General features: G+C 42.4%; 1 protein-coding gene across 1 annotated transcript in view; it reads right to left on the reverse strand.

The window, feature by feature from the left end:
* FCHO2 (FCH and mu domain containing endocytic adaptor 2) overlaps nucleotides 1–25965 on the reverse strand; it is a 144931-nt gene that overhangs the window by 30284 nt on the left and 88682 nt on the right. The window contains exons 12-21 of the mRNA XM_088443761.1: nucleotides 20531–20593; nucleotides 15447–15611; nucleotides 14425–14436; nucleotides 13061–13085; nucleotides 12922–12961; nucleotides 8540–8613; nucleotides 4283–4717; nucleotides 3004–3119; nucleotides 1242–1371; nucleotides 423–534 (exon numbers count right to left, since the gene is read on the reverse strand). Of these exons, the coding sequence (XP_088299887.1) occupies nucleotides 423–534; nucleotides 1242–1371; nucleotides 3004–3119; nucleotides 4283–4717; nucleotides 8540–8613; nucleotides 12922–12961; nucleotides 13061–13085; nucleotides 14425–14436; nucleotides 15447–15611; nucleotides 20531–20593 (1172 nt within the window). The remainder of the gene's footprint in view (nucleotides 1–422; nucleotides 535–1241; nucleotides 1372–3003; nucleotides 3120–4282; nucleotides 4718–8539; nucleotides 8614–12921; nucleotides 12962–13060; nucleotides 13086–14424; nucleotides 14437–15446; nucleotides 15612–20530; nucleotides 20594–25965) is intronic.

The following is a 25965-nucleotide window of genomic DNA, read 5'->3' on the forward strand; positions in this document are numbered from 1 at the left end:
CTGAAACTTTCAGATATGATTCATACTGTTCAATATAACCCGACATTACTCTGCTGTATTGCCTCCTCACTCCATTACATAAAAATGTAATCCACATCTTTAGGACATGGACCTCACGTGGTCTCATTGAGATTAAAGACCAGAGACTGAGTTGCTATGACATCACTGGCCCTACTCCTGCATACGAATCAACCAGTCCACACTGCATTTCTGTACAGCAAGTGTGCCAAGCTGGCTGTGTCCTTCTCAGCTTGCTTGTAACAGCAGCCTGCTATTAAGGAGTGAATATAAGCATGTGGGACACATTTAACTAGGTGTAACACAGTTACTGTTTATTATTGAACTAAATAATATACAGTCGTTGGTATACAGTCATGTGACAGAGCAGCTGCACATGCTCATTAAACCTGAATCTTACTTACTTTGCTGGGTCGGCCCCTTTGAAGTATGCATTAACAGACTCGGAGAGTGCAACAGCCACAGGCAGAGTGTCCTGGCTTCCTAAGGTAACAGGGCTGGGGCCACGGGATATACCTAAAACACAGAGTCGTGTCCACAAAAGAAGAAAAAAAGGGATTTCCATGGCAAAACAAATAATATACTTTATAAATACAGTAACAACTTTGAGGGAAACACGTAGGTGGTAGGTGCTATTATTAATGTAAATGCCACAGCAATTTCTTACATATGAAAGTGTGATTATCAAACATTGTATAGATAGATAGATATGAGATAGAGATAGAAATAATGCAGCTTCCATTACGGGCCTACCCAATAGTCTTGTGCTGGATCAATATTAACAAAAACTATGGGTTAACGCTCATTACTTGCGAGTTTACGGCTCAGGGAAAATGATTAATAACAGACTAGCTCCGGGCGTTAAATACGTGGTACACATAGCGTGTAACTGAATCTGCCCCATAATTTTCCTAAATTAGAGGATCATTTTACAAGTATCATGCAAAACAATGTCAACCTGAAATACAGCACTTATCTTAATATTATTTTATTATTTTTTTCCCCAGACTTGAACTCAGGTGAACATCTAACATCCACGTGTTTAAAACTGATACATTTTGGGAGAAACACGGCCAAAAATATGTTGGCGCTCAATGTAAACATTTACCCAATTTTTTTTTTCTGATCAGAAAGCAAACTGCAAAATGATGCAGATAAGCCTAATACTACGGTCTTATTGGTAGCGTATTATAAAGTACATGACTGGCGCACACAGCACTTACCGAACGTTGGTGTATTTGCTGCGCTGATCGAAGCAGAGGAGGATATTGAAGACAAGCTTTCTGCACGGGGCAGGGAGGCCGAGGGGGGCGGACTAGTGTTAGAGGTTACAGGAGGGCTGAATGGTCGCGGCTGAAAACAAAAGCACTGAATGAAAATCTATACTAGTTCAGGGTAAATACAAAAAAAACCCCAAAAAAACACATAACATTAAGCTATATTAAAGAATAACAAAATATCAAACTTCAATTATTAATTGACTTTTTTCATTGAGCTTACTTCTTACCCATTCAAATTAAACACAGAAAGGTTAGTTGTGATCTCAGGAGAACGATTCATCTATGCAAAGGATTGCTTTGCTAACAAGGACTCTCCATTGTTAAAGTCTGGTAAAAAAAAATCCCTCTCATATATGCATGCTAGTAGTTTGTGTTAGGTGTATATTACCAAGCGCTAAATCCATCAATACTCAGCAGAGTAATTGGGCTACTACTGATGGGTGGACTAATATTTGTTTCAAATGGACATTCAAATGGTGCTAATTTCTTTCAAGTTCAATTTTAATACACTGAATTGTGATTTTCAATTATAATATTTCTTCATAGGAATAAATGACTCGCACCGGCGAAATCATAACGGCTTATAGGATTGACCCCTATGTGTCTCTCTATAGACTATCCATTAGCGCAGTGTCTATTTCTTCCCCCATCCAAATTAGAGACTGAAAGGTTTAGTTCTGAGTTAGGAAACTTCCACCAGGGTATTAAGTGAAAGTAAAACTGTATATATACCAGATAGAGGCTTATTGCTCCGATCTCGGTCAGAGAAGTATTTTTATTTTAAATGTTTCCCTTTCAGACAGCTGATGTGTTATGGTGTTGGCTGAGACGCTAAGTGACTGCTTCTCATGTAGTTTGCATTACGCTGACCTCCGGTTGCTGCACATTACACTCTCACCTAGTGCTGCTCCAATACTAACAAGCAGTGAAGTGCAATCGGTCACATTAATCCTATCCTTCCAACACATTCTTGCTGCCCACATTGAAGAATGGACTGCTAACATGTAGACATGGAATTGATAGTGAGAATAGTGATTTGATTTTCAAAACAGATACTGTAATTAGCTTTTAAAATCAACACATCACACTATGTTTTGTTTCTTTCAAAATAAACGTAATCATATTGAAGAATCAAAAAAAGGTACATAAACATTATAATTTCTATCGCACTATTTTAACGCTAATAAATCACAATGCTTCATTATACCATTTTAACATTTTTTTTAATACAGATGTGTCCACCCTCGTCTTTGCTGCAGTTGTGTCAAACAGCTCCTCTCCACGCGCCTGGTCTCGGGACACTCTGCTGTCTCGGGACACTCTGCTGTCTCAGGACATTTTTTTTTTTGGGGGGGGGGTGGAATGTGTAAGTCGCGATGCAACTAGGACGCTCCAGTCTCAATTGCACACAGATATACAATAGTCACATATCGAATCAGCAGTCTCCTGGTGTGTCCTAGTCGCGCCACATTGTGACTTAAGACGCATCTTCGGCAAAAGAAAGACGATGATGCCAGCGGAGTTGCATGGGATCTGACTGCTCGCTCATGCCAAGCATATTGCTCTGAATGGCATATTGAGGCTAGATGGGCAAGGACACATCTGTATAGCAAAGGTGAGAAGAAAAAAACGTAAAGGTGCACAAGCAAGGTGAGCTACTGCAAAACTGGACAGTTTATTACCACTAGTCTGAGAAAGGACTTACAATTTCATTTATTCCACTGAGTTTGTTTGCAGAAAGCTTTGGTCTGGATAGAGGCCTTGGTGGCGGTACAATTGTACCAACAGAATGTGGTGTGGTGGGCCGTGCAGGAGGTGACACTGTTAAAGAAACACAATTTTAATAGTTTTCTTATAAGCAGCTTTATAGCATCTGAAAAATGGTAGCGCATACTCCATGCTAACGCTAAGGAAAGGTGTTTAAGAGAATCTAAACTTAATCATTGACCTAGAGTATGAGGTTCAGATGCTAGCATATACTGTAATATAATAGTAACGCGTTCCGTGACCTAGAGGGCTAGAGCTGGGCTTCTCAGGCGCAGGCACGTTCCACCAGTTACTTTTATTCAGTTTGGGTCTCTAGTCTGCTATTTGGGATGTGTTTGGTGACTTATTGGTGATATAATAAACTTATAAGGGGGAGGGGCAGAAAAAAAAAAAGATGTTAATATGCAACCTAAACAGTGAGGAATTCTAATTTATAAATATTGATTATATTGTAGTCTATCCATCTACATGTTTTCTGCACAATAATGGTGCGCTCCAATAAACACTAAAGCTGTAACACGTTCCATTAAAAAAACAAATCGTAATTTCCAAATAGCTAAAACATGGGAGAATAAAGTGGAACCTTTAGTGGTCGTACAACCTGACACTGATAAATAACTTTAACTGTTAATGTCAAAGTGCTTTTAATAAACTTTATTACTATTATCCTTTATTTACAAATTGGCATGACAGGTCAGTATGTTGGTGTTTAAGTGTGAGTTTTAATAATCGTATGAACATTTTCCTCTCAGTAAATGTAGTAGTATGGAGCAAGTATAATGTATGTCACTGCACACGTATGCAACCAATTAATACAGTTTAAAGCCCGATCAGAGTTTATGGCTTTCATTCCATGCACACAAATGCATGCAGTTTCAGCGCAGAACATCCATTTCCAGAACAGATAAGACAAGACACATTTGTATTTACACAGTCATATGTAAATCCACTTGAGACACAATATGCACAGATCCAAAAAAAAAAAAAACACAGAAAGGAAAAAAAAAAAAGTATATATAAAAATGATCTGCGTAGTATCAAGCCGTTTGGTGACCACACACAATAGGAAAACTCACAGAATTATTGGATTATTTACAAAAAACAAAAAAAGGGAGGGGTGGATGCAGCAAAAATACAGATACATCTGTAGACGCAGAAATAAAAACCAAGGTGCACTCTGTGGCACAACAACGGTACACATCGCATGCTCATCATACCATTACTTATACGAACTGTAGATAGGCTACAGTTGACAGATGCAGACTTTGAAGATTTTTCGGAAGAATTTGAGTTTTCTTCAAGGAATACATCATCAAGACAATAGTTGGCGTTAGACAAGCCTAAACTTTCTTCAAAAGCATAGCTCCTCAGCGTTCTTTCCGACAGAAAATATCGCATGTTGTCAACTTTCTCAAATGCGCTATGAAATCTTTGAAGCTTCTTTCGACTGGCGCTATTATATTTGCTGCTTTCATACAGAGATGCTCGCGGCCTTTGAGGCTGTGGATAAAGAGGCTGTGTGTTTTCTACCTGAGTTTTCACCGTGCCAAAATTATGAATTAGGTTGGCACCAAAATCAGATTGTGTTGTATCTCCAGGATCAGAAATTGGGAAGTCAAATGTGATTTCAGATAGGTTATTCGAGGGCAAAGCTGTAGGAGAAAAGAAGGAACACCCAAAATGCTCCTTTAGTGCAGCTAAAGGAAAACGAGGGGGAAAAAACAAACAATGAAAGTAGAGGTGTCATTTCATGTACACAAAGAAGCAATGCTGGCTTTTCCAGCGTGTCATGATGGGACAGTGTGGAACCAGTGTGTACAGAGCTGCATACCGTATACAAACACAGAATGGTGCTCAATAAGTAGATGTCTAAGGAACAATAAACCCAACCATCAACTAATAGCCTGCCCCTTACTCTGATATATATCTCCAGTCTATACATCGGTGGGTTGAGGCAGGGAGTCGAACTGTGTTGGTTAGAAAAGTGTGCGGGAGCTATAACTTCTCACACCAGACTACATCAGAGGAGCCCTGAGGTGCTGCAATTTGGCTGTGGCAACCTCTGATATACGGACAGTAAAATGGAGGACAAATGACATTGTAGAAACATCAGTCAGGCTTTTTAAACGGATAAATTGTCTACTCCAGCTCACCCAGTAGCGGCAGGGGGCAAAGTTATTATCAAAGCGCGTTTACACTATATATATATATATATATATATATATATACACATATACACACACACATATATATATATATATATACACACACGCATATATATATATATACACACAGATCTATACACACACACACACATATATATATATATATATATATATATATACATACATATATACACACACACAGTGCATCCGTAAAGTGTTCACGACACTCCGCTTTTTCCATATTTTGTTATGTTACAGCCTTGTTCAAAAATTTAATAAATACATTTTTGTCCTCAAAATTCTACACACAATACCCCATAATGACAATGTGTAAAAAGTTTTGAGATTTTTGCAAATTTAATAAAAAAAAAATAAAAAATACTAAGAAATCACATTTACATAAGTATTCACGGACTTTGCAATGTAGCTCAAAATGGATGCACTGTGTGTAGAGATTTTATTTTATTTATATATATATATATATATATATATATATATATATATATAATTTCTTAATTTTCCACACATTTACTAGTTAGGTAAAACTGTTCTGAAACCTATTTTTTTTATTTATTTATTTATTTTGACAAAAATGAGGGAGCTACAGGTAGAGGCCAAATAGTGGAAACACCAAAACTAAAGTCACCTAATAAGGGACATTCTGGAAAAAAATTCCCTAAAGTCTTCAACTGGATTCAGAATTGGTGACTGAGCAGTGATGACATTTGGCTGAAACAGGCCATTGAGTGTCCCCCCCATATGCTCTGTGGGTAGGGGGACATTGTCATCTGGGAGGACACCTCTTTACATTAGGAGAAAAATGCTACAACATAAGGTGATGATGATCACTCCATACTACTAAATAATTTTTTTACCATTGACCTTGCACCCAAACCATAACAGGAATGTGCACCGCATTACAGAGCAGCTAGAATCCATTCCTGTTCGAAATGAGCAGTCAGAACTGTAGAATTCTATAGGTTTCTGCCAAACGAGAACTCATCTGTTTGTTAGCATGGTCACGGGCAATTCATCTGAACTTATCACCATCCACAACTGCTTAGCAGTCCATTGCACCAATGAATCCAAAAACCATTATAGAAGTGATAACCAGTTTATGCGCTACGACCCAAGCACCTGCTCCACAGAGCTCTTATTGGACCGTTTTTATTAATTAAACTTTTACTGTTCATGCCACAGGTTAAAATAGGCAGTCTGTAGATCTGCAGTTGCTCGCCTGTTCTGCCTTGCACTCCAATTTAATGCAGGAATATCAAAATCCTGGAAAACGTGCTTCTTCCCAGGGGCCCTTTGCTGTTGAAATTTTTCCCTTAGAGTTCCATGCAGAAATAACCTTGGACAAAACTACTTATGATATATTAGCAATATGAGCGGTCTTGTTTACTGAAGCTACTGACAGAGTCAGGGGTGTTATAAGGCCGAAGGAGCTCCCATTTCCATCTATAAATGGACCCACTTCCTGTGGAAATTTTTTTTTACGCCGGAGTTGAATATCAGACAAGATATATAAAGCCTGAATATACCATCAATTTACATAAGTCTCATGCCATTCATAGGCCAGTGTTAATAGATGAATTATCAACTTATCAGACAAAGGCCCTCATTCAGAGCCGTACGCTCTGAGCAGAGCGCACGCTCTGAATGAGGGCCGGCCTCCATAATTATGGAGCGTCCTCCTGGACGCTCGTATAGCTGTGGGTCACCACCCACAGCCTATACGAGCGTGCAGTTTGATGGCCGCGATGGTCTTGACCATCGCGACCATCGCCACTGCGAGCCGGAGCCTGCGGTTGAGGTTTTCAACCGCAAGGCCCGGAGTGATTTTGGCTCTATCAGAGCCAAAATCACTCCCACTGACATCACTAGTGATGTCAGTTGGCCGGCTTCTGATGGTAGGCGTTCCCTTGGGAACGCCCCCGTCAGGGAGGCACGCCCACCAAAGGGGGCGTGCTGTCAATCAACATCGACAGCACGCCCCCTTTGATCAGACACAACGAGCGAAGGAAAGTCCTTCGCTCGTCGCGTCTGGCGCATGCGCACGACGGAGCTCCCGCCGTCGTGCGCATGCGCAGTGCACAACATCGACCCACTTGCGAGCGGACAGCCGCTTGCGAGTGGGTCTGAATCAGACCCAAGGTCTTCTCTGGCAGCCATGGAAGTCATAACCAGAGACACACATGGCAGTCCATGCTGGCATGTCACTTGCTTAATTAAACCATGAGTCACATAAGAAGGACTTCAGTATGTTTGATATTCCTCATTTACCCAGGTGTTTTAATTTTTTCTCCACTACCTGTATTTGGGAAATACGCTGTGATGTAATTTTTTTTTTTCTATTCAACTACTGTATATTTTTGATAATACCAATTCACGGGGGTACACAAAAACATTCTTGTATTTTCACAATGATTTCAAGAAGAAATGAATTTCTATTGACTACCAGAGTGATGAACTCACAACCCAGATGTTGATGACCAAGTATATTTAATGACCAAGCAAATTATTCTGATTGGACACTCAGACGACCACAATCAAAACTAGTTGCTACAGAAGTGTTTTTGTGCAATCAACCAGGCCAAATGTGTGTGAGCAGCTCTACAATCATGGATGCAAATGGAAATGTACATCGTTAATGGGAGGAAAGTAATATATGTAATAAATGTAATAGACAAATCATACGTTTTTAGAGTCGTCATCTCCTGTGTGTAAAGTATGAGGCTACTAAAAAAAATACACATTTTGAAGACGGTACAGCTAAATTCTTATAATGATAAAAGCTTAGAGAAGATTTCCTATGCTGCCCCTTCTGCTGAATTAGAAAACTGGCAGGACCCCCAAACCCCCATTAATACAATGTCTGCTATGTAGTATTTATCTATACATGGTTCCTGGACACATTTCAAAGCTGTTGAAACTGTGCATAGTAGAGCAGGTGTCCCCCGTCCTGCGCAGAGAGTCCCATGTCATTTAAAATTTCTTCATTCAAAACATCTGAATAATACATCCATTACGCTACCTATCAGACCATGAGCAGGACAACCACTGTTGTGTTATTTTTTGCTTTAACCCCTGCCTTCCAAAATGATCAATAGCTTAAATGTATAATGCATTGCATGTGCTCTGTTCTAAGTGCTCCGTACCCAACCCAGTTTTAACAGGCCATAGGAACAAGCCCTAACAGACGAAAGTTAACAAGTATATATGTAGAAATACATTTCTTAAAAACTTAAAATAGATTCAAACTAAGGCTGGTGCAAAATAAATAAAATAAACTGAAGTGAATATTACCTGTAGAACCGGAAGAGGACTCTACGGAGTTGCCGAACAATGGGTCCCAGGCTAGGAGGTCACTGTTGGCTCTGCTGCAATAGGTGAAGGTGGTGAATTTGTTACTAAAGCATTATTGAATTTCTCCACATCAATGCCCGTTTCCAGGCATATCTATTGCACCTAATATATGGAGGACCAGGCTTACACTTATGGGTGGGCACATCTTGAGATGCGTGCAATTCTCTGCAACCATGGTAATATACACATTTTTTCTGTGCATGTAGTTTGGAAGCAAGATGCACTCAATTTACCACCCATGCACCATAGGCCCTATGTGGTTTCTTTTCCCACCAATGCTATTATAGTGTCTCAATGGCTGCGCATTACGGATGTATTTATCTGTATAAATGTGTGCATTTGTAATAATTTACTTTTTAAAATAGAGCCGCAGTTGAACGTTAGGTAACAACCCAAAACAGTTTTGGTTCACTGCAAGGCTTGAGGTTTGGGGGCCGTTAAAAAAAGTTTTCAGTCATGGACTCTTTGGGGGGTATCCAATTAGCCACAATAACCTGTTTTTCATGGAAAAGTTTTCAGTTGAGAAAACTTTTCTCCAAAAATGGTTATCGTGCTAACCAATTAGCCGCGGTCTTCACAGGTCCGAAGTCTTCCATAGCAATTATCGCAAATTAGTTTTCACCATCTCAGAGTAGGTGAAAAGTTGTGCAAAATACTCATTTTTGGCCTAAAATGTCAGGACTTGGTGCAGAACCCCTGGGACATCCCCCTTAATGACTAATTTTGGAATGAAAAAGTAAAAAGTCCAGGAGAATGGGTTCAAAATAGTAGGTTGGGTATTTTGGGGGCTGTATGTATGTGTATTTTTTTATTTTTAAAAGTGCCCTAAAATTACAAAAAAAATATACTTACCTCCATTTCATGTACCCCCAATTTAACTAGAGCATTACCTTTGGCTAAACAAATTACATTTTTATTTCTTTTTATAGAAAAAATGCATATAACAGCCATTTGATACCATTTAAGAACTCTAAACCCTTTGGTTAAGGCCAATACAAGACTTATATACGGTTACCCAATATTAGTTTAACTTTTTTGGGCTGATTTACCCATTTTCATCTGTAATTTTCGTGAATGTGCTATCGACGGCTTTGTAGTAGGATTGCACGATAAACGGGACCTCGCATACATGCGATAAGCGGCAAATTCGTGCGATGGGTCCAAAAAGTTTTTGCCGGAGAACATGTATCGTTATCGCGGCTAATTGGATACCCCCCCCCTTAAAGTGAATCTTCATATTTACAATTGCTAGTGTCATTTACAGTGTTATGTTTTGTGGTGATTTATTTATATAGTCTTAAATCATTTCCGACGACCATACAGTGGATTACATCGTTTTTATTTCAGAATTCCTTTTTGGGTTCTAAGACTGTTTAGGGAATAGGATCATCACACAATATAGCATTTTTACAGTAAGTCAGTACCAGCCCATTACAGATTTTTTTTGATCTTAATAGAAAACAAATGCATCTTGTATTTTATGTGAAAACAAAGCTCAGAGCATTTGTACTGAAAGGGACTTTAAGCAGGCATTCATTTCTACCTTAATCTAGGCCAGTGTTGGCTAACCTTGACACTCCAGCTGTTGTGGAACTATATATTCCAGCATGCTCTGCCACAGTTTTAGCATCTCCTAATAGCAAAACTGTAGCAGTGCATGCTGGGTTATGTAGTTCCATAAACAGCTGGAGTGTCAAGGTTAGCCAACACTGATCTAGGCTATCATCGGGGGCTAGATTTAGGCAGAAACGGACGCCATCGGGCAGACATTATTCTTTATGCTGGATTAGAAATTTCCACTATTTTCTTTATCACAACGGTGAGTGCTGGTCCTTCATTTCTTTCTGTATTTTACGGATCGGGCAAATGCAATATATTATTTTTTTAAGGACCATGGCACCACATTGAAACACTACACAATTTGAATGCTGCAAGCTCCATATCATATATATATATATATATATATATACATACACAAAAAAAAAAATATTGTACTATATATATATATATATATATATATATATATATATATATAGACACACACACACACATATATATATGTATATACACACACTAGAATGAAAACATAGAAAGGGGGCGCCACATCGTGCTTAAAAGTATAACAATATTTTATTGCAATCTTTAAAAATGACAATGCTCGTACCAGAACAAGCGGTCAGAGCCATCGCTTCATCCTAATGAAGTCTTATGACGAAACATGTAGTGGCGTGGCTTGGCGTTTTGGATTGTGCAGTGGAACCGGTTCCCAGAGAAGTCCTTGGAGACGTCCTGTCACAATCGTGGGATTTAAAGACTGTGTTCCCGGACTGGGCCTTGGACCTGTATCACTTGGCGCAGACTTGGTTTAATAAAGTTCCTCCGCATGAGAGGAAGCAGTGAACTAATAGGGAATTTGAGTACTGCTAGAAGTGGTGTGGTAGCTTGGAAGCCACTTGGAAAGACTGGATAGCCTTGTGTGGACGTTAGGAGCTGAGAAGCTACGTGCAGCGGCTGGATAGCTGTGGGTAGACGTTGGTAGCTGGGTGGCTACGTGGAGCGGCTGGATAGCCGTGGGTAGACGTTGGTAGCTGGGTGGCTACGTGGAGCGGCTGGATAGCCGTGGGTAGACGTTGGTAGCTGGGTGGCTACGTGGAGCGGCTGGATAGCCGTGGGTAGACTTTGGTAGCTGGGTGGCTACGTGGAGCGGCTGGATAGCCGTGGGTAGACGTTGGTAGCTGGCTGGCTACGTGGAGCGGCTGGATAGCCGTGGGTAGACGTTGGTAGCTGGGTGGCTACGTGGAGCGGCTGGAGCACAGTGGGAAAGCTCACTAGGAAACTAGTTGCAATGGCAACTTGTGTCAGCATTGGGGAACCTTATATAGTGGACGCTGGGAGCTGACAGGCTGAGAGAGAAGAAGACTTCTCATTGGTGGTAGCGTGTCACACGGGCAATCCAAGATGGCCGTGCCCATGGACCGGAGGACAGCGCTTCTCAGAAGATGTCAGTGGGGACCAGCGACCAGCAGGAGCCGGCGTGGGAGCAGCAGAGCAGCGGGACCTTCCAGAGGACAGCGGAGACCGGCCAGAGAGAGAGGGAAGCAGAGTACAGCGCGGGAGCCGGAAGACAGCGCGGGTCAGCACCCGCAAAGGTAGGTGACGGGGTCTGATTCTGGGATCTCCAGGGCGGCGTGTGACACGTCCAGGTTACAGACCGGGTGACTGCCTCTGCTTATTATTGTGCTGTTTATGCTAGCGGTGGCTCTGACCGCTTGTTCTGGTACGAGCATTGTCATTTTTAAAGATTGCAATAAAATATTGTTATACTTTTAAGCACGATGTGGCGCCCCCTTTCTATTTTTTCTTTCTAGTGTTGTTCCCGGCTGGATTCGGGGGTTCTTATATTGGGGAAGACGCCGATCCATTTCATATACAGGATCTCTGCTTCACAATCCCACTTTCATATGTGAGGAATTGGTTACAAGACACTGTTTGTGCAATCACTTGTGGGACTCATTCCCTGGACATTGGTATTGTTCCAAACTCTGAATTAAGCGAACTAATTATTTTTTATATATATATATATATATATATATATATATATATATATTATATATATATACACACACACACACAAATAGAATATATATATATATATATATATATATATATATATATATATATATATATATCTCTCTCTATCTATATCTATCTATCTCCGGCACTCCACAATGGTAAATAAATGTACTTGCCTGGGTGCTTTCCCCCGGTAGACGCGATTCACCGTGCAAGAGCAGACAGAAAAATGAGCGGCACTCGCAGAACTGAAAATATCTAAATCACCGACAGGTCATAGGTTTATTCCAACCTTTCAATCACAAAACTAGTGATTTTCCTCAGGGTTATCGCGTCTACCGGGGGAAAGTCCAGGAATGATGATGTTCGTCCGTGCAAGATGACGTTTTGCCTCTTTCTGAGTTCCGTTTTTTTGGAGGGAAAAATCCGAACTCCACGTGCAAACTCGAACCTATCCGAGCCTGCACATCCCTAATATATATACACACACATACATACACACACAGCGCATCTCCTACTCACACACTTGGAGCCATAAGTCTCTTATACAATATCTACATTATGAGCTTTTCAGGACCTCATTTGTACAATATACAGCTGAACTGGCTTTGCAGTCCAGTTTGTGATATCTACAATGGGTTAGAGTCCATGGCTTCTTACACGCACAACACACTTCAGTAGTCTATTTATGTGTAGTGTACATATCTCCGGTAGTATGTTTAGCAAGGAGATGCTTGGAAAGAACTTACTCCGCAGATCCTGCTGTTTTTAGTTTTGCTATCTCTTCACCTAAACATCAAAAAGAAAAAACAAAACAGGTAGTTTATACCAATACAATATTACAGAAAAGCATGAAAAACGCATTTATAACAGCTGAATAAAACTTACTTGATGCAATCCTGGTCATTTGTGCCTAGAGAGGAAACAAAAAATTTATTTTAATATAACGAGATTAGAAAATAGCAGCATATATCTTAGGAGGTGAATAACAACCCTAAACTCACAAATACTGCATTGTACTGTAAGAAGTACTGGTAGAAGTAAATAGCATACAGTGAACCTAGGGACAATGAATAAAGTGCATTACTAGTGGAATAAACATACAACTAATTTAGTCAGCTTTGCTATCATATTAGAAGCTGATTATATTATATAAAAGGTGATATAAGAACTATATATACTGATTACACTAGTTCTCTGCATGCGGCCAGAATGCAGATTTGTACGATCCTGGCACTTGCGTCCATGTGCGCCAGGAGAGGAGAGATGGGAGAGGGAAGGGGTAGACTAGCATAGATGGAGTGCAGTACAGACCGGCATATACAGTATGCCTAAGAAAGCTGTATTTGAGGGCAGATACAAGTATAAGATGACATTGGTCGTCAGCACTAGCAAACTGCGCAATTGCTTGTGCGTATATTGCTTTGTTTGCCTCTTTTGGCAATTTGTATCTATATATTTTTTGTACATTAGACACAGCATTATACATGCTGTATTACAGATGTTTTTAAGTTTTATTGAAGCCTAATAGTGAATGCAAATCTCGCAAGCAAAAGATACTTAAAAACATGAGTGAAAGTTTGCGGGTCATATGCCAGGTGTAAAGTGGGAGAAAGGCTACTGGGGACCACATGCAGGCAAGTGGCCATAATTGCAGCTTTATGTATATATGTATGCACCTGCGGTTATTCTTTTGAAAGCATTGTATGCCTGTCATTTGGGGTGCAATGGTGTCCAGCTCCTGCAGTGTAATCTCTAAAGGCTGTGACCACTTCTTTCCTGAGGGGCTACATTCACAGTCCGGAAGTAAAATCCACTATCAGTAGGTGAAAGGGCACTTCCAATGTAATCAATAAATCCTGCCTCAAACTCCAATCCCATTACTTTCCCCTTATAGCTTATAAACCTAATGCTGTTACTATTTATAAATCTCATCTCTTTATCAATAGCATCAACTGTATGGGTGTGTATAGCAATAAAGAGCATAATTAATCATAATATTTACAAGAACAGACGTTTTATTATTATTTTTTGGTTTGTTTCTCATTCACACATTATCGCTACATGAAAACAGTAGCAAAGCCGTATGGCCATTTGGGGCATATAAGGCTGGATTACTTTGTGACCTGAACTCCTATTGTGTTTTGCTTCTTAATTGTACATACATTCATATCTACAGACACAGAATGCTTGCTTTATGTATTAATTATTCATGGCACTCTACTGTACTGTAAACCTTTTACTATACTTACCGGACTTTGCCTCTGTTTTCAGGATAAGAGGAGGTGGAAAAAAAGAACATTAAATTATTGCCAGAATTTAACCATTTTCACAATATATGTCAGTAGTAGATTAGTTCAGGAGTCACATAGAAATATCCTAACAGGTTTAGGTGTGAGAAATAAATGCTGTTAGCTGTGTGACTGTCTGGCTCCTGAGATTATAACACCTCATTATATTACCTACAAATAATATGATCAATGATCTAGAACTATTTCTCTTTGAAAAAACAAAGCAAAAAAAATAGCTGATCACTTAGGAGATTTCGGTTTGCCTTGTACTATGTAATCATGTTACATACATAGTTATGTATTTATCTGGATTAACGGTCAAGAGGGATGGTTAGAGAGAGGATTTATGTTGTCCTCCCTGATTGGCACAGTGATGTTGTATATCTACGTTTAAAGCATGTGCTCACACATACCAGGGTAGCAGCTGCTACAGTACCCGGCAGATGACGGGTGCAACACACCTGTCACCCATACTCCACCAGGCTGTGTGACCCTCTGCCAGGTCTTCAGAGGACTCGTAGGACATTAGTGTGGTGGTAATGAGCCCCTTGCTGTGTGACCACAGGCGCTGCAAGTCCCAGAACATCGTGTGTGTGTGTGTGTGTGTGAGAGAGTGTGTGTGTGAGTGTGTGTGAGTATGTGTGTGAGATGGCATTCTAGGGTTCCAAAATGAACTTCTGATCAGAAGGGGGATTGCTGATGTCCTGCTCCTCTCTGAGCAGTGAGTGCAGTGCTGCAAACAGCAGTTGAGGAACAGGATCAGGTAACTGGCTCCTAATGGAATAGTGAGGGGGTGGGGGGGACCAGGTGTACCTCTCTATAAACCTTGGAGCCCATTCAAAATTTTACTAGGGGATACCTAAAAAAACCCTTGATTCTTTTGTTTCTCATTAAGTAGAATGTTCTAACAAGAGTTTCTACAGCACTGCGTAGTGTGCTGTACTACACATACAAACCAGTGTAAGCTATACAGAACTACTCACAGACGGTGCAGGAGACAGAGAGATATTCCCAATGGACACTCGTAGTTCATCCAGAGAGGCGATGTTGTTTAGAGATCCATTATTTGGTTGCACGGGTTTGATCTCCACATGGAATTTCTTGGGTCCCTCATCTTCGGAATCACTTGAGTTAAAATTATTTTCTTCGATATGTGTCCAACAGTTAAAGAAATTAATATTTCAATGTAGTTTATGAGTAAGAATTAGGCTACGTAACCTAAGGGGAAGGTAGAAAACTACGCAGTACATTCGCCAGTTCCTAATCAATGTATACATATAATTTAACCATCATATAAGATGATGATACTGTAAGATATTTGCTCCTCTCCCACTGACAACAGAAATCCAACGTCATTCAAACGTCAAGGAATTTTATTAGCAGGTAACACTTATTTAGCAACCACACATCTTTGAGGACTGCAGCTATAGTTCCAGCATTTATGCTTACCATGAAAATCAAATATGATATACCAGCACATTTAAAAGGTTTAGCCACTGTAACTTAAAAAAAAACAAAAAAAACTCACAACTCAATAGTATCCCTCTTACTTCTTATTTCAATATATATGCACTTAAAAGGCTATACACCTTTCAACTATATTCCTTATTGCCCCAAGTCCTTCACTGGGGATGTAGTTATACCGACATTTGAATCCTGACACCTATCTTAGGGCCTGATTCAGAGCCGCTCGTTCGCACTGAGCGATGTTCGCACAACTGCGCATGCGTACGGATTGTAATACGCATGCGCGAACCAGTCAGTGCGGCCGAAAATAGTTTGTTCGCAAAATAGCGAATGTCTGCTATTTTGAATGACAGGAGGAGGCGTATGTGGGTGGTAACAGGGGAAGGTGCTTGAAAACAGGGAGTGGAATTCAGAACGCAGGCTTGCTTAAAGGTCAAAACAGGCGTTTTATGGGTGTGCATAATTAATACAGCAGCGTCAGCAACCACGTCACTTGTTTTTTTTTTTAGTCAGAACTACTCGCAAAATAGCGGTTGAAAAAACCAACCACAAGCATAGCGAGCAGTTCATACGCTGTTCGATGTACTCGATTAATCTAATAAATAGCGGACATGACGTATGATGCGAGCGGCCAGGGGGCGTATTTTTCAAAATTTCGACCGCAAGTTTTGCTCGCTCGTTCAGACTTAGAGGCGTGAACAGACCGCAAAGTGCGAACGGTTCATTTGAATAGCCACTCCTTTTTTTTAAACGAACGATCGCAAATAGCGAGCGGCTCTGAATGAGGGCCTTAGTCCCAACGCCGTACCGAATGAGGGGTAAGTACGGGCGCCCTTAGCATTAGCCAGGGGGGAGGGGTTAGGTAAGAGAGGGGTTAGGTACTATGGGAGAAGGTTTTGGTTAGGCACCACTAAGGGAGGGTTAGGGGGAGAGGGGTAGGATAAAGTACTTACCTACCCTATCTGGATCTTCTCCATTCGGGCTGCCCGCGTCGGGATATGAACGGGCGGCTATTTAGCTGCCGGGACTTCATACACAGTCCCTTCACTGTTTCTGTTGAATTCATCATCAGGGTTCCAAGCAGACAACATGGCCAAAGTACGTGGGCACACAAACCTCACACCCATATATGATTTTTAAATGTCTTATTTTGAAACCATGGGCATTAATATGAAGCTAGTCCCCTATTACTGTTATAAAAAGCCTCCACTTTCTATGAAGGATTTCTACTAAGTTATGGAACATGGCAGCGTAAACTTGCATTCTTTCTGCCAAAACAGCATCAGTGAGATCAGGCACAGATGCTGAGTGATAAGGCCTGGCTTGCAGTCATTGCCCAAATTCATCTCAAAGGTGTTCAATGGGCTGCCCAAAGCTGTTGACAAGAAGTTGGAAGCATCAAATTCTCTAGAATGTCACTGTTTACTGCAGCATTAGGTTTTCCCACAACTGAAATAAAAGGAGTCCAAACAAACAGCATCAGACCATTATTTCCCCTCCACCAAACATTACAGTTAGTAGTATGCATGCGGGCAGGAAGCATCTTCCTGCAGGGCCAGATTAACAATGGGGCGGATGGAGCTACAGCTCCAGGCCTCCACATAAAAATAGGCCCATCATCATGACAGCATGATGTTGACTGGCCATTTGCTGTCCACAAGGTCAGCCATAAATCAGAAGTAGTAACAATGTATTTCTACTAGTTACCTCATACAATGAAGCTTTTTTTTCTATTACATATTTAGGAAGACATTGGAGCTGATATTGTAGGGTGTGTACACTCCCACATGGTACTGGCTACACCTACACAGTAATGGTCACACCTCCTCTACTTCTGAAAATAGGCCCTTGATCATTTTCAGCTCCAGGCCCATGTGGTCCTCAATCCGGCCCTGTCTTCCTGGCATATGCTAAACTCATATTTGTTCACCAGACTGGAATATACTGAAGAGTGTTTCATCTCTCCAGAGACCAATGGCAATGTCCTTTACACCACTCCAGCCACTGTTAATTGTTGATGGTGATCTGTGGCTTGGGTATGTGGCTGTTCGGCCATGGAAACACAAAGACCTCAAATAAAGACAGACTATTTTTACGCACTACGTGCTGCAACATTCAGTGGTCCTGTTCTGTAAGCTTGGATGGCCTACCGGTGAGCTGAAGCTGCTCACATACCATTCCTCTTCACAATAACATTTACCGTAGGCTGGAGCAGCTCAAGTGGAAAGTTAAAAAACTGACTTGTTGGAAACCAAGCTTCATCTGACTGTGCCACAATGAAGGTCACTGAGCTCTTCAGTAAGTCCCACTCCACTGCTAATGTGACTATGGAGATTACATGGTTATTTGCTCGATTCTAGGCAACTGTGGCTGAAATGGCCGGAAACACTAATAATGGGTTCCGGACTATAAACAGACCGTAATTAGACAATGTCTAGATAGACACCAGATCTTAGACAGTTAATAGTTAGACAAGGAAAAAAAGTTTGACACAGACAAAAGTCAGACACACTAAAGTTAGACATATAAAAAGTTCGACAGGTACAAAAGATCGACAGGGTCAAAAGTTCGACATGAAAAAGACAGTCACAAAAATGGTCGACATTCGAGGGTTAGGGTTAGGCACTTACCCAGACGGTTAGGGTGAAGATTAGGGCTAGAAAACAAAAAAATAATAGTCGATCATTTTTGTGTCGAACTTTTGACCCTGTCGACCTTTTGTACCTGTCGAACTTTTTAAATTTCTAACTTTAATGTGTCTGACTTTTGTTTGTGTCAAACTTTTTTCCCTGTCTAACTATTGTCTGTCTAACATCTGGTGTCTATCTAGACATTGTCTATCTCTTATACCACACCCCTAATAAAAATGGTGTTGGCATACTTTTAGCCATGTAGTGGAATCACAATTATTGGGACCTCTATAATCACGTCTCCAGCGAATCAAATACTGCACCAATAATGATAGTTGACGTGTAACTGAATGGTCACAGTACTCATCCAATCAGAAACTAGCTTTCTTTGAACCCAAGTCAAATACCTACTTCCTCCAGCACTCAGACAATTAAGTAGACTGGCCAGGTGAAATCCACAGTAATTCTAAGTGGCTTAAAGGGCCCGACACACTAAGCGATACAGCAGCCGATCCGATGGCTTGGAATGATATCACAGCTATATCGTTTCGTGTGTGGGCATGATATCGACAACTGCACGCTCCTGTGAGGTCGTCCGTTGCTCCTCCACATCTTTCTGTCTGCACAAGAGATCTGGAGAATCGACGGACGATCTCATTCTAGTCTACGCGGGGGGTAGCCGGCATATCTGGCGGTCGGGCAGCGGATCGCTCCTTGTGTGGGGACCGCCCGTCGCATCGCCGACTACACATCGGACCGTGGGTCTCATTCAGACCCGCTCACGAGTGCTGAGCGCTCGCAAGCGGGTCGATGTTTCCCAAATGCGCACGACGGAGGCGCCTCCATCGTGCGCATTTGGGAAACATCGAAATGCGCGAGACCCGAACGACGATGGGGTAGCCGTTGTTATGGGTCTCGTACCAAAGGGGGCGTGCTGTCGATGGTGATTGACAGCACGCCCCCTTTAGTGTGCGTGCCGGGGGCGTGGCTGCCCAGACGGAGGCGTTCCCATGGGAACGCCTACCGTCTGGGTCCGGCCCCACTGACATCACTAGTGATGTCAGTGGAAGTGATTTTGGCTCTGATAGAGCCAAAATCACTCCAGGGCTTGCGGCAACGAGACCCTACCGCAAGGGTCTCGTCGCAAGCCTGATGGTCGCGATGGTCTTGACCATCGCGACAATCATCATGGACGCTCGCATAAGCTGTGGGTGGTAACCCACAGCTACGCGAGCGTCCGAGAGGCCGCCTCGCAAAAAAAAAGAGACACGCCCTGATTTAGAGCGGGCGCTCGTTCAGAGCGTCCGGCTCTGAATCAGGCCCCGTGTGTGGCCGGCTTCAAAGCAGAAGGAGGCATTTACTTAAAAATGTTCAACACATCAGTTGAATTTTGACCTTTGTTACACTTTAAAATTGTGTGTGAATAAACTTCTTTGGAAGAATAATATTTAGAAATCAGCTAATGACCCCTTCAAGTCAAGAACTGTACCACATGTTCCTATATACAAATAATGTTCTGTGTCTCTGTCCTTGTGTACATATCCTTTCTAGATATGATTCTGACAGTGTTAAAGTAGATTATTACATCAATCCCTTTAAAGACGATTAGGGGGAAAAAAGCATGTACATGTTTATTCATCTGGTGAATGAAACCTCCTATGTTACAATTCTCAGTGATTCAAAGAGGGGTGTGCAACAGGACTCTACAAATGTGGTTTGCATGGGTATTGCAGCATATTGCCAGATTTCACTGCCCCCAAGGGATATACATTTTCTGCTTTCATTAGAATATCTATGGGCATTTATGTAATCATTCACATACAGGACAGTGCAAGTACACGGAGATTAACTCTTTCCAAAGACAACCAGCAGTGACATAGTGTTGGTGACTGGAAAACTTCCACATATGATGGTGATTAATACAAAATGTATGCAGAAATCTATACTATGCACAGTCCATGCCAGTAAAGGATATAATTCCGGTTTTCTTCTGGCTTTATACTGTACCCCTCCTCATCAACTGCAGGGAGATTCTGTAAGATAAACCAAATCCCTATGATGATTTTTAGTCAAACCACTGATGTCTTCCAAACTATATAAAATACACAATAAAAGGCCAATTCCACTTTCCTGGAGTTTTTTTATTTTATTTTATTAGGGGATAAACATTCTGCTGTCACTACCCAGAACAGTACACACAAAAGGGGAATAGGGGGACCTAGCCACTCTACACTGAGAGCGGTCTGCATCACAGTAGGGCGTGTGGTCATGACACAGTGTGGGTGTGCCACTATTTCAGAAGCACTGGGCTCATCCTTGCCCTAAAAGCACCACTTACACACCTGCTGCTAATAGGCACAGTATTAAATCAGCAGGACTTCAGAAATTCCTTTTCTTCGACTCCATAGGGGGCACAGGGATCACTCTGGGTATAGCCTGAGAGGAGAGTCTGGGCATCAAACAGTTACTTATTTTCTTCCCAGCAGCCCCCAGGCTCTCTCTCCATTATACCCCACTCCAAGCCACCGGCCAGCCAGTTGAAATTAGCAAGCCCATGGCAGGAGCGAGAAGAAGAGAAGGGAGAAGGAACACCGGCACACACTTAGAACCCACGTCCGAGAAAGGTGAACCAAGAACCAACATCAGAGGAAATAAACCCCACACGCCAAGTGCATCAGGGTCGGCACCCTGTGCCAATGGAGTTGAAGAAAAGGTTTATAACAAGGTCAGACCATAAATCCTCCTTTCTTCTTCCGCCACTAGGGGGCACAGGGATCACTCTGGACATCCTAAAGCTGCCCCCCCGATAGAAGGAGACGCTCTTGGGATGCATGGAGAATCCCTTTGCCCGAAGAAGCAAAGGTGACAAATGCATAGAAACGAATAAAGTGTGAGCAGAGAATCATGTGGCAGCTGTACCGCAGAAACGCCACTTTGAGCCGTCCAAGAAGGCCCACTGACCGAGTGTAATGAGCAATCACCACAACAGGAGCAGGAGATCCGCCAGAGTGTGGCGGTGGGGCCGCCAGGATAATCTGTTCAGAAACTGGCCAGCCTCACTGTGAAAATCCTACTGGACCATAAAGAAACTGATCTCCAGCTATGTCCATGGAAAAAATATTGGAGAGTTCACCTCCCGAGAAGAATCTGGAATGCAGAAAGACAAAACCACAATCCTAGGTAGGAGAGGAATTGAGACACAACCCTGGGCAGGAACCCAAGCAAGACCGCAGAAAGGTCCAATCCATGTATAAGATCAAAGAGGGGAAGCGACAAGATAAGGCGCTCCAAACAGGCACCCACCGCACCAAGAAGATATCCAGGTAAATCAACAAATGAGCAATGTGCATCGCAAGGATCCTAGAGGAGCTTACTGAAGTGTCCAAAGAACCCAGGAGAGGTTTGATGGAGCCACCTGATAAGAACAAATGGCAGCTGCACATAGAGGACGCCCTGAAAATAAACGCCTGAAACTCTGGCGGCAGAAGAAGCAGTCGGAGTAGAACCAACAGGTCTGAGACCTGTATCTCCAGGGAGAGGGCCGCAGAAAAAAGGCTGACCAACTTAATAGAACCGCAACTTAGTGTGCCACCCTGATGACTTATATGGGCTATGGGTGTCACACTGGCGGACCAGACCAGGACCGGAAGATGCTGGAGGAGTGGTAGAACCAGACAGAGAGTTCTGAAGACTATTCAGAGCAGCAGAATGAAGCTCAGTAACGGGCTCGCCTGGGCTGTCCACTGACCCTAAAGGCCTAATGACAGGTTAGTGCCTTACACCAGCGAAGATGTGCATTGGTCTTGAGAAGACCTCTGTCCTTGATCCCAAAGGGAGCTCCTTTAGCCATCTACAAAATAGGGACGATAGCTTGTCATAAAAAGCAGACGGGAGCTATGTCATAGGGCCCAAATTTATATGCGAAGAGGCAGGGAATGAAACTGAGCAAACTGCAGCCCTCCACCCCGTCGCAGGGGTATACTAGAGGGTATATAATCGGGAAACCGGCTGCCTTAATACCAGCAGCCAGCTTCCCAACTGTCATATCCCGGCGAGGGTGAAATGCCGGTCGTCTAGATGTAGACGCCTGACATTTCCCCAACGCCGGGAGACCGGCATCCCGATCGAAGGGATGCCGGGCGCCGCGAGCGGACAGCCGCGGGGGTGGGGGAGAGGGTTGGGTTTAGGGCACCCGGGAGGGACTTAGGGTTAGGCACCCCCCCTGGAGGGTTAGGATTAGACTAGGGGGAGGGAGGGTTAGGGTTAGGCACCCCCGGGGGGGACTTAGGGATAGGCACCCCACCGGGGGACTTAGGTTTAGGCATCGGAGAAGGGGGGGGTTAGGCACTTAGAGGGGGGATTAGGGTTAGGCACTTGGGGGGGGGGGGGAGGTTAGGGTTAGGCACCCCTAAGGAGGGTTAGGGTGTTAGGTTAGTTTATACTTACCTTAGGGACGATCAGGATTTCCAGCGCTGTCGGGCTTCCGCTGCCGGGTTCTGCTCATCTGTTGGCCAGGCGGTGCCGGGATTTGAATGGCGGCGGTATTTCATACCGATTCCTACTAGAGAACCCGCCGAACCCTGGAATACAGCAGAGCTCTCCCCCAAGGAGAAAAGCTTCCAAGTAATCATCCATCCATGGGACCAGATCATATACATATATGCGCCTGTAATATATATTACACACGCCTACACATATAAAGTACTACAGTAAAGTTGCACACATACAATTAAAGGCACAGAACCAATGGGCAATAATAGTGCTCAACACACCAGCCCTAAATAGAGCAGGAAGGAGTTAAATGTATGCCAGACTAGCTATAGTGAGGTATACATGGAGACAGGAGTCCAACGACTCTCCGGAGATGTGCTGAGATATGCATTTTGTAAAATGGCTGCCCAGAACTTCTCTATAGGAGGGGAGAGTGAGAAATCAATCACACTGGCGCAGCCTGTCTGCTATAAGGGAGCGCGTCCAGGTGTGGGGCAGGTGCTAACAGGAAGAGCCGGACTCCCCCCTCTGGTATGGACCCCAAGAACAAGGCCTTCGCCACTGCCAGCAGCATCCTGTTAGCCGGTGCCCTGGTGGACTAGTGTGTGGCGTGGGGATTCCCAGAACCAACACTACCAGCACTGCCTGTGTTAAGCCGCACACAAAGAGCTGTGCTTACCTGCTCCCAACGGCGTCAGGCTGCGGGCTCTGGGAGCAGTGGTGTGCTTGTCCCATCCCAGAGTCCCGCTGCGGTAGTCACCAGCGCTGGGTTAATTGGAGCGGCAATGACGGTGTCCTATAGGATGCCCTGCATTGTCTGCTCTTTGTAGAAATAAAGTAATATAAATAAAAAATAAAATAAAAGTAACCGGGGGCCATTTAAAAGTAGCGCCCACAAAATGGTGCCAGATTCTGCTCAGCACCAAACTAAAAACTGGCTGGCCGATGGCTGGGTATAGTGGAGGGAGTGTGGGGGCTGCTGGAAAGAAAATAAGTAACTGTTTGGTGCCCAGACTCTCCTCTCCAGGCTATACCCAGAGTAAAAACTACAATAAACTATTAAATAAGTCTTTTAGAATATATTTAAGACATTTAGACTAAAGTAAACCTGGCTCTATAGTTGAGAACATATTCCTGCATTCAGTGACAAGGCAAGTCTAACCAGCTGAAGCAGTTTTAGAGACCTGTAGAAAATAGCTTCCATAGCTATGCTGGCTAATCTTTACAGCAGGCAGTGTCATCATCTATCTGTGCACATCTTTCCAGAACTGGCTCTACGGATGAAATAGATGAAAAAGCTTTTCATTTGAACCAAACCATAGCTATATGCACAACAACTTAATAGATGTTGTTACAGAGCTGTGTTACAATATAGTACGGCACGGGAAGCAGGATTTAAATAATACAACACTCAAAACTCACGGAATGACCTGTTTCCAGTTCAATGTGCCTCATAAATTATTAACCATAAGCACCAAAACAAGCAAGTCAGAAAGTAAACATTGTAAGTCAAACCAAATCAGGACCTGCTTCACCGCTTTAACCTTGCAGCTATCATGAATCTGCACTTCATTAGTAATGTGATGGTTCTGAGTTTCCTACTGCTCCTAGGAATTACACTCTTCACCTAATCGTAAAATGTGGAAAAGGTGGTTACAGAAAACATGGTGCCGATAGGACTGAGATTATAAAATGTTTGGGGCAGGAGTAACATATCACAGAGTCACATTAAATGATGGCTCAATGCCGGCATAACAGCACTGAAGGTAATATAAGGAAAGTATAAAACTTTACCATGCAGTAAGGACATTTAGTATAATAATGGAAAAAAATCCAGAGTCTGCAGTAAATAGGGGCTTTTATTTTTCCAAGGCACATTGGCATGCTGTTACTGCTAGCAAAGGGGTGTAGAAATGGAACCAACGATCCCTATATCCATTAGCAATTGTGCTTGCGGTGGAGAGCATTTGCTGTGCCCGTCTAGGCCTCCCAACCACAAGACCTAGTTACGTCCCTATGCCAACATAACATTCCTCATGCAGTGCCACAAGCGTTTAAGATAACCCACTGGATATGTAGGCTTTTAAAATGTTATATTACTAACATCAGCTAACAATGGTAGTTCGCAATTTAATTTAACCAAATTTTAAAGTACCACTTAATTTTCAAAAGCAAAATACATTTCTAGTAGAATAAAACAAGTGTCAGTTCAGTTTGATGATCTTACTATGTTCCTGCCCAAATAAAACAACAGAAGGTGAGTTTACAAAAAAGAGCTTTAACTAACAACATTTAAGGCAACTGGACATTTCCAGCGGTGTTTTACAGCAGAAATGTTCTAGTATCCTAATTGCTTTCTTCCTGACACACTGCAGTTTCTAAGCATAATCACTCCTGTGTTGACAGTGGGGGAGCATTGCGCCCTCACATTAATTAAATTTATCAAAACAATCTGACAAAAGTGCCAACGTTCAGATCTGCTTTTTTGGCTCAACCATTAGCATAACGCTCCCTGACAACTGCCATGTAGGGTCTTCAAATAGTTCTGTCACATTTACCAAGATTGTGTGCATGGTCTCCTGCTCTGGAATAACACTTAAAAAAACCAAACATAAGTCCCTTGTTCTCAGGTCACAGAACAGTGGATGGGACAGACACTGCAGTGTATAGTCAAGATCATGTATTACTATCTTGTATCTGCTCCATGTAAAAAAAAAAAACTTTTTGATGCAAGCAATGGTAAAGCATTCTGGACCTCTCTCTCATAGCATCTGCAGAATCACAGGTTGCCTCAAGTACATTAGCCATTACCCACACTTAAGGCACAATATGAGATTATCTTTGTTTATGCAGAAGATGTCGTTAGAGTCTAACCACATCTTCTGCAAAGAAAAACAACCTCCAGTCTCTTATA

Source organism: Taudactylus pleione, unplaced genomic scaffold, assembly GCF_031769625.1.
Source record: "Taudactylus pleione unplaced genomic scaffold, aTauple2 ptg000333l, whole genome shotgun sequence".
Classification (NCBI taxonomy): Eukaryota; Metazoa; Chordata; class Amphibia; order Anura; family Myobatrachidae; genus Taudactylus; species Taudactylus pleione.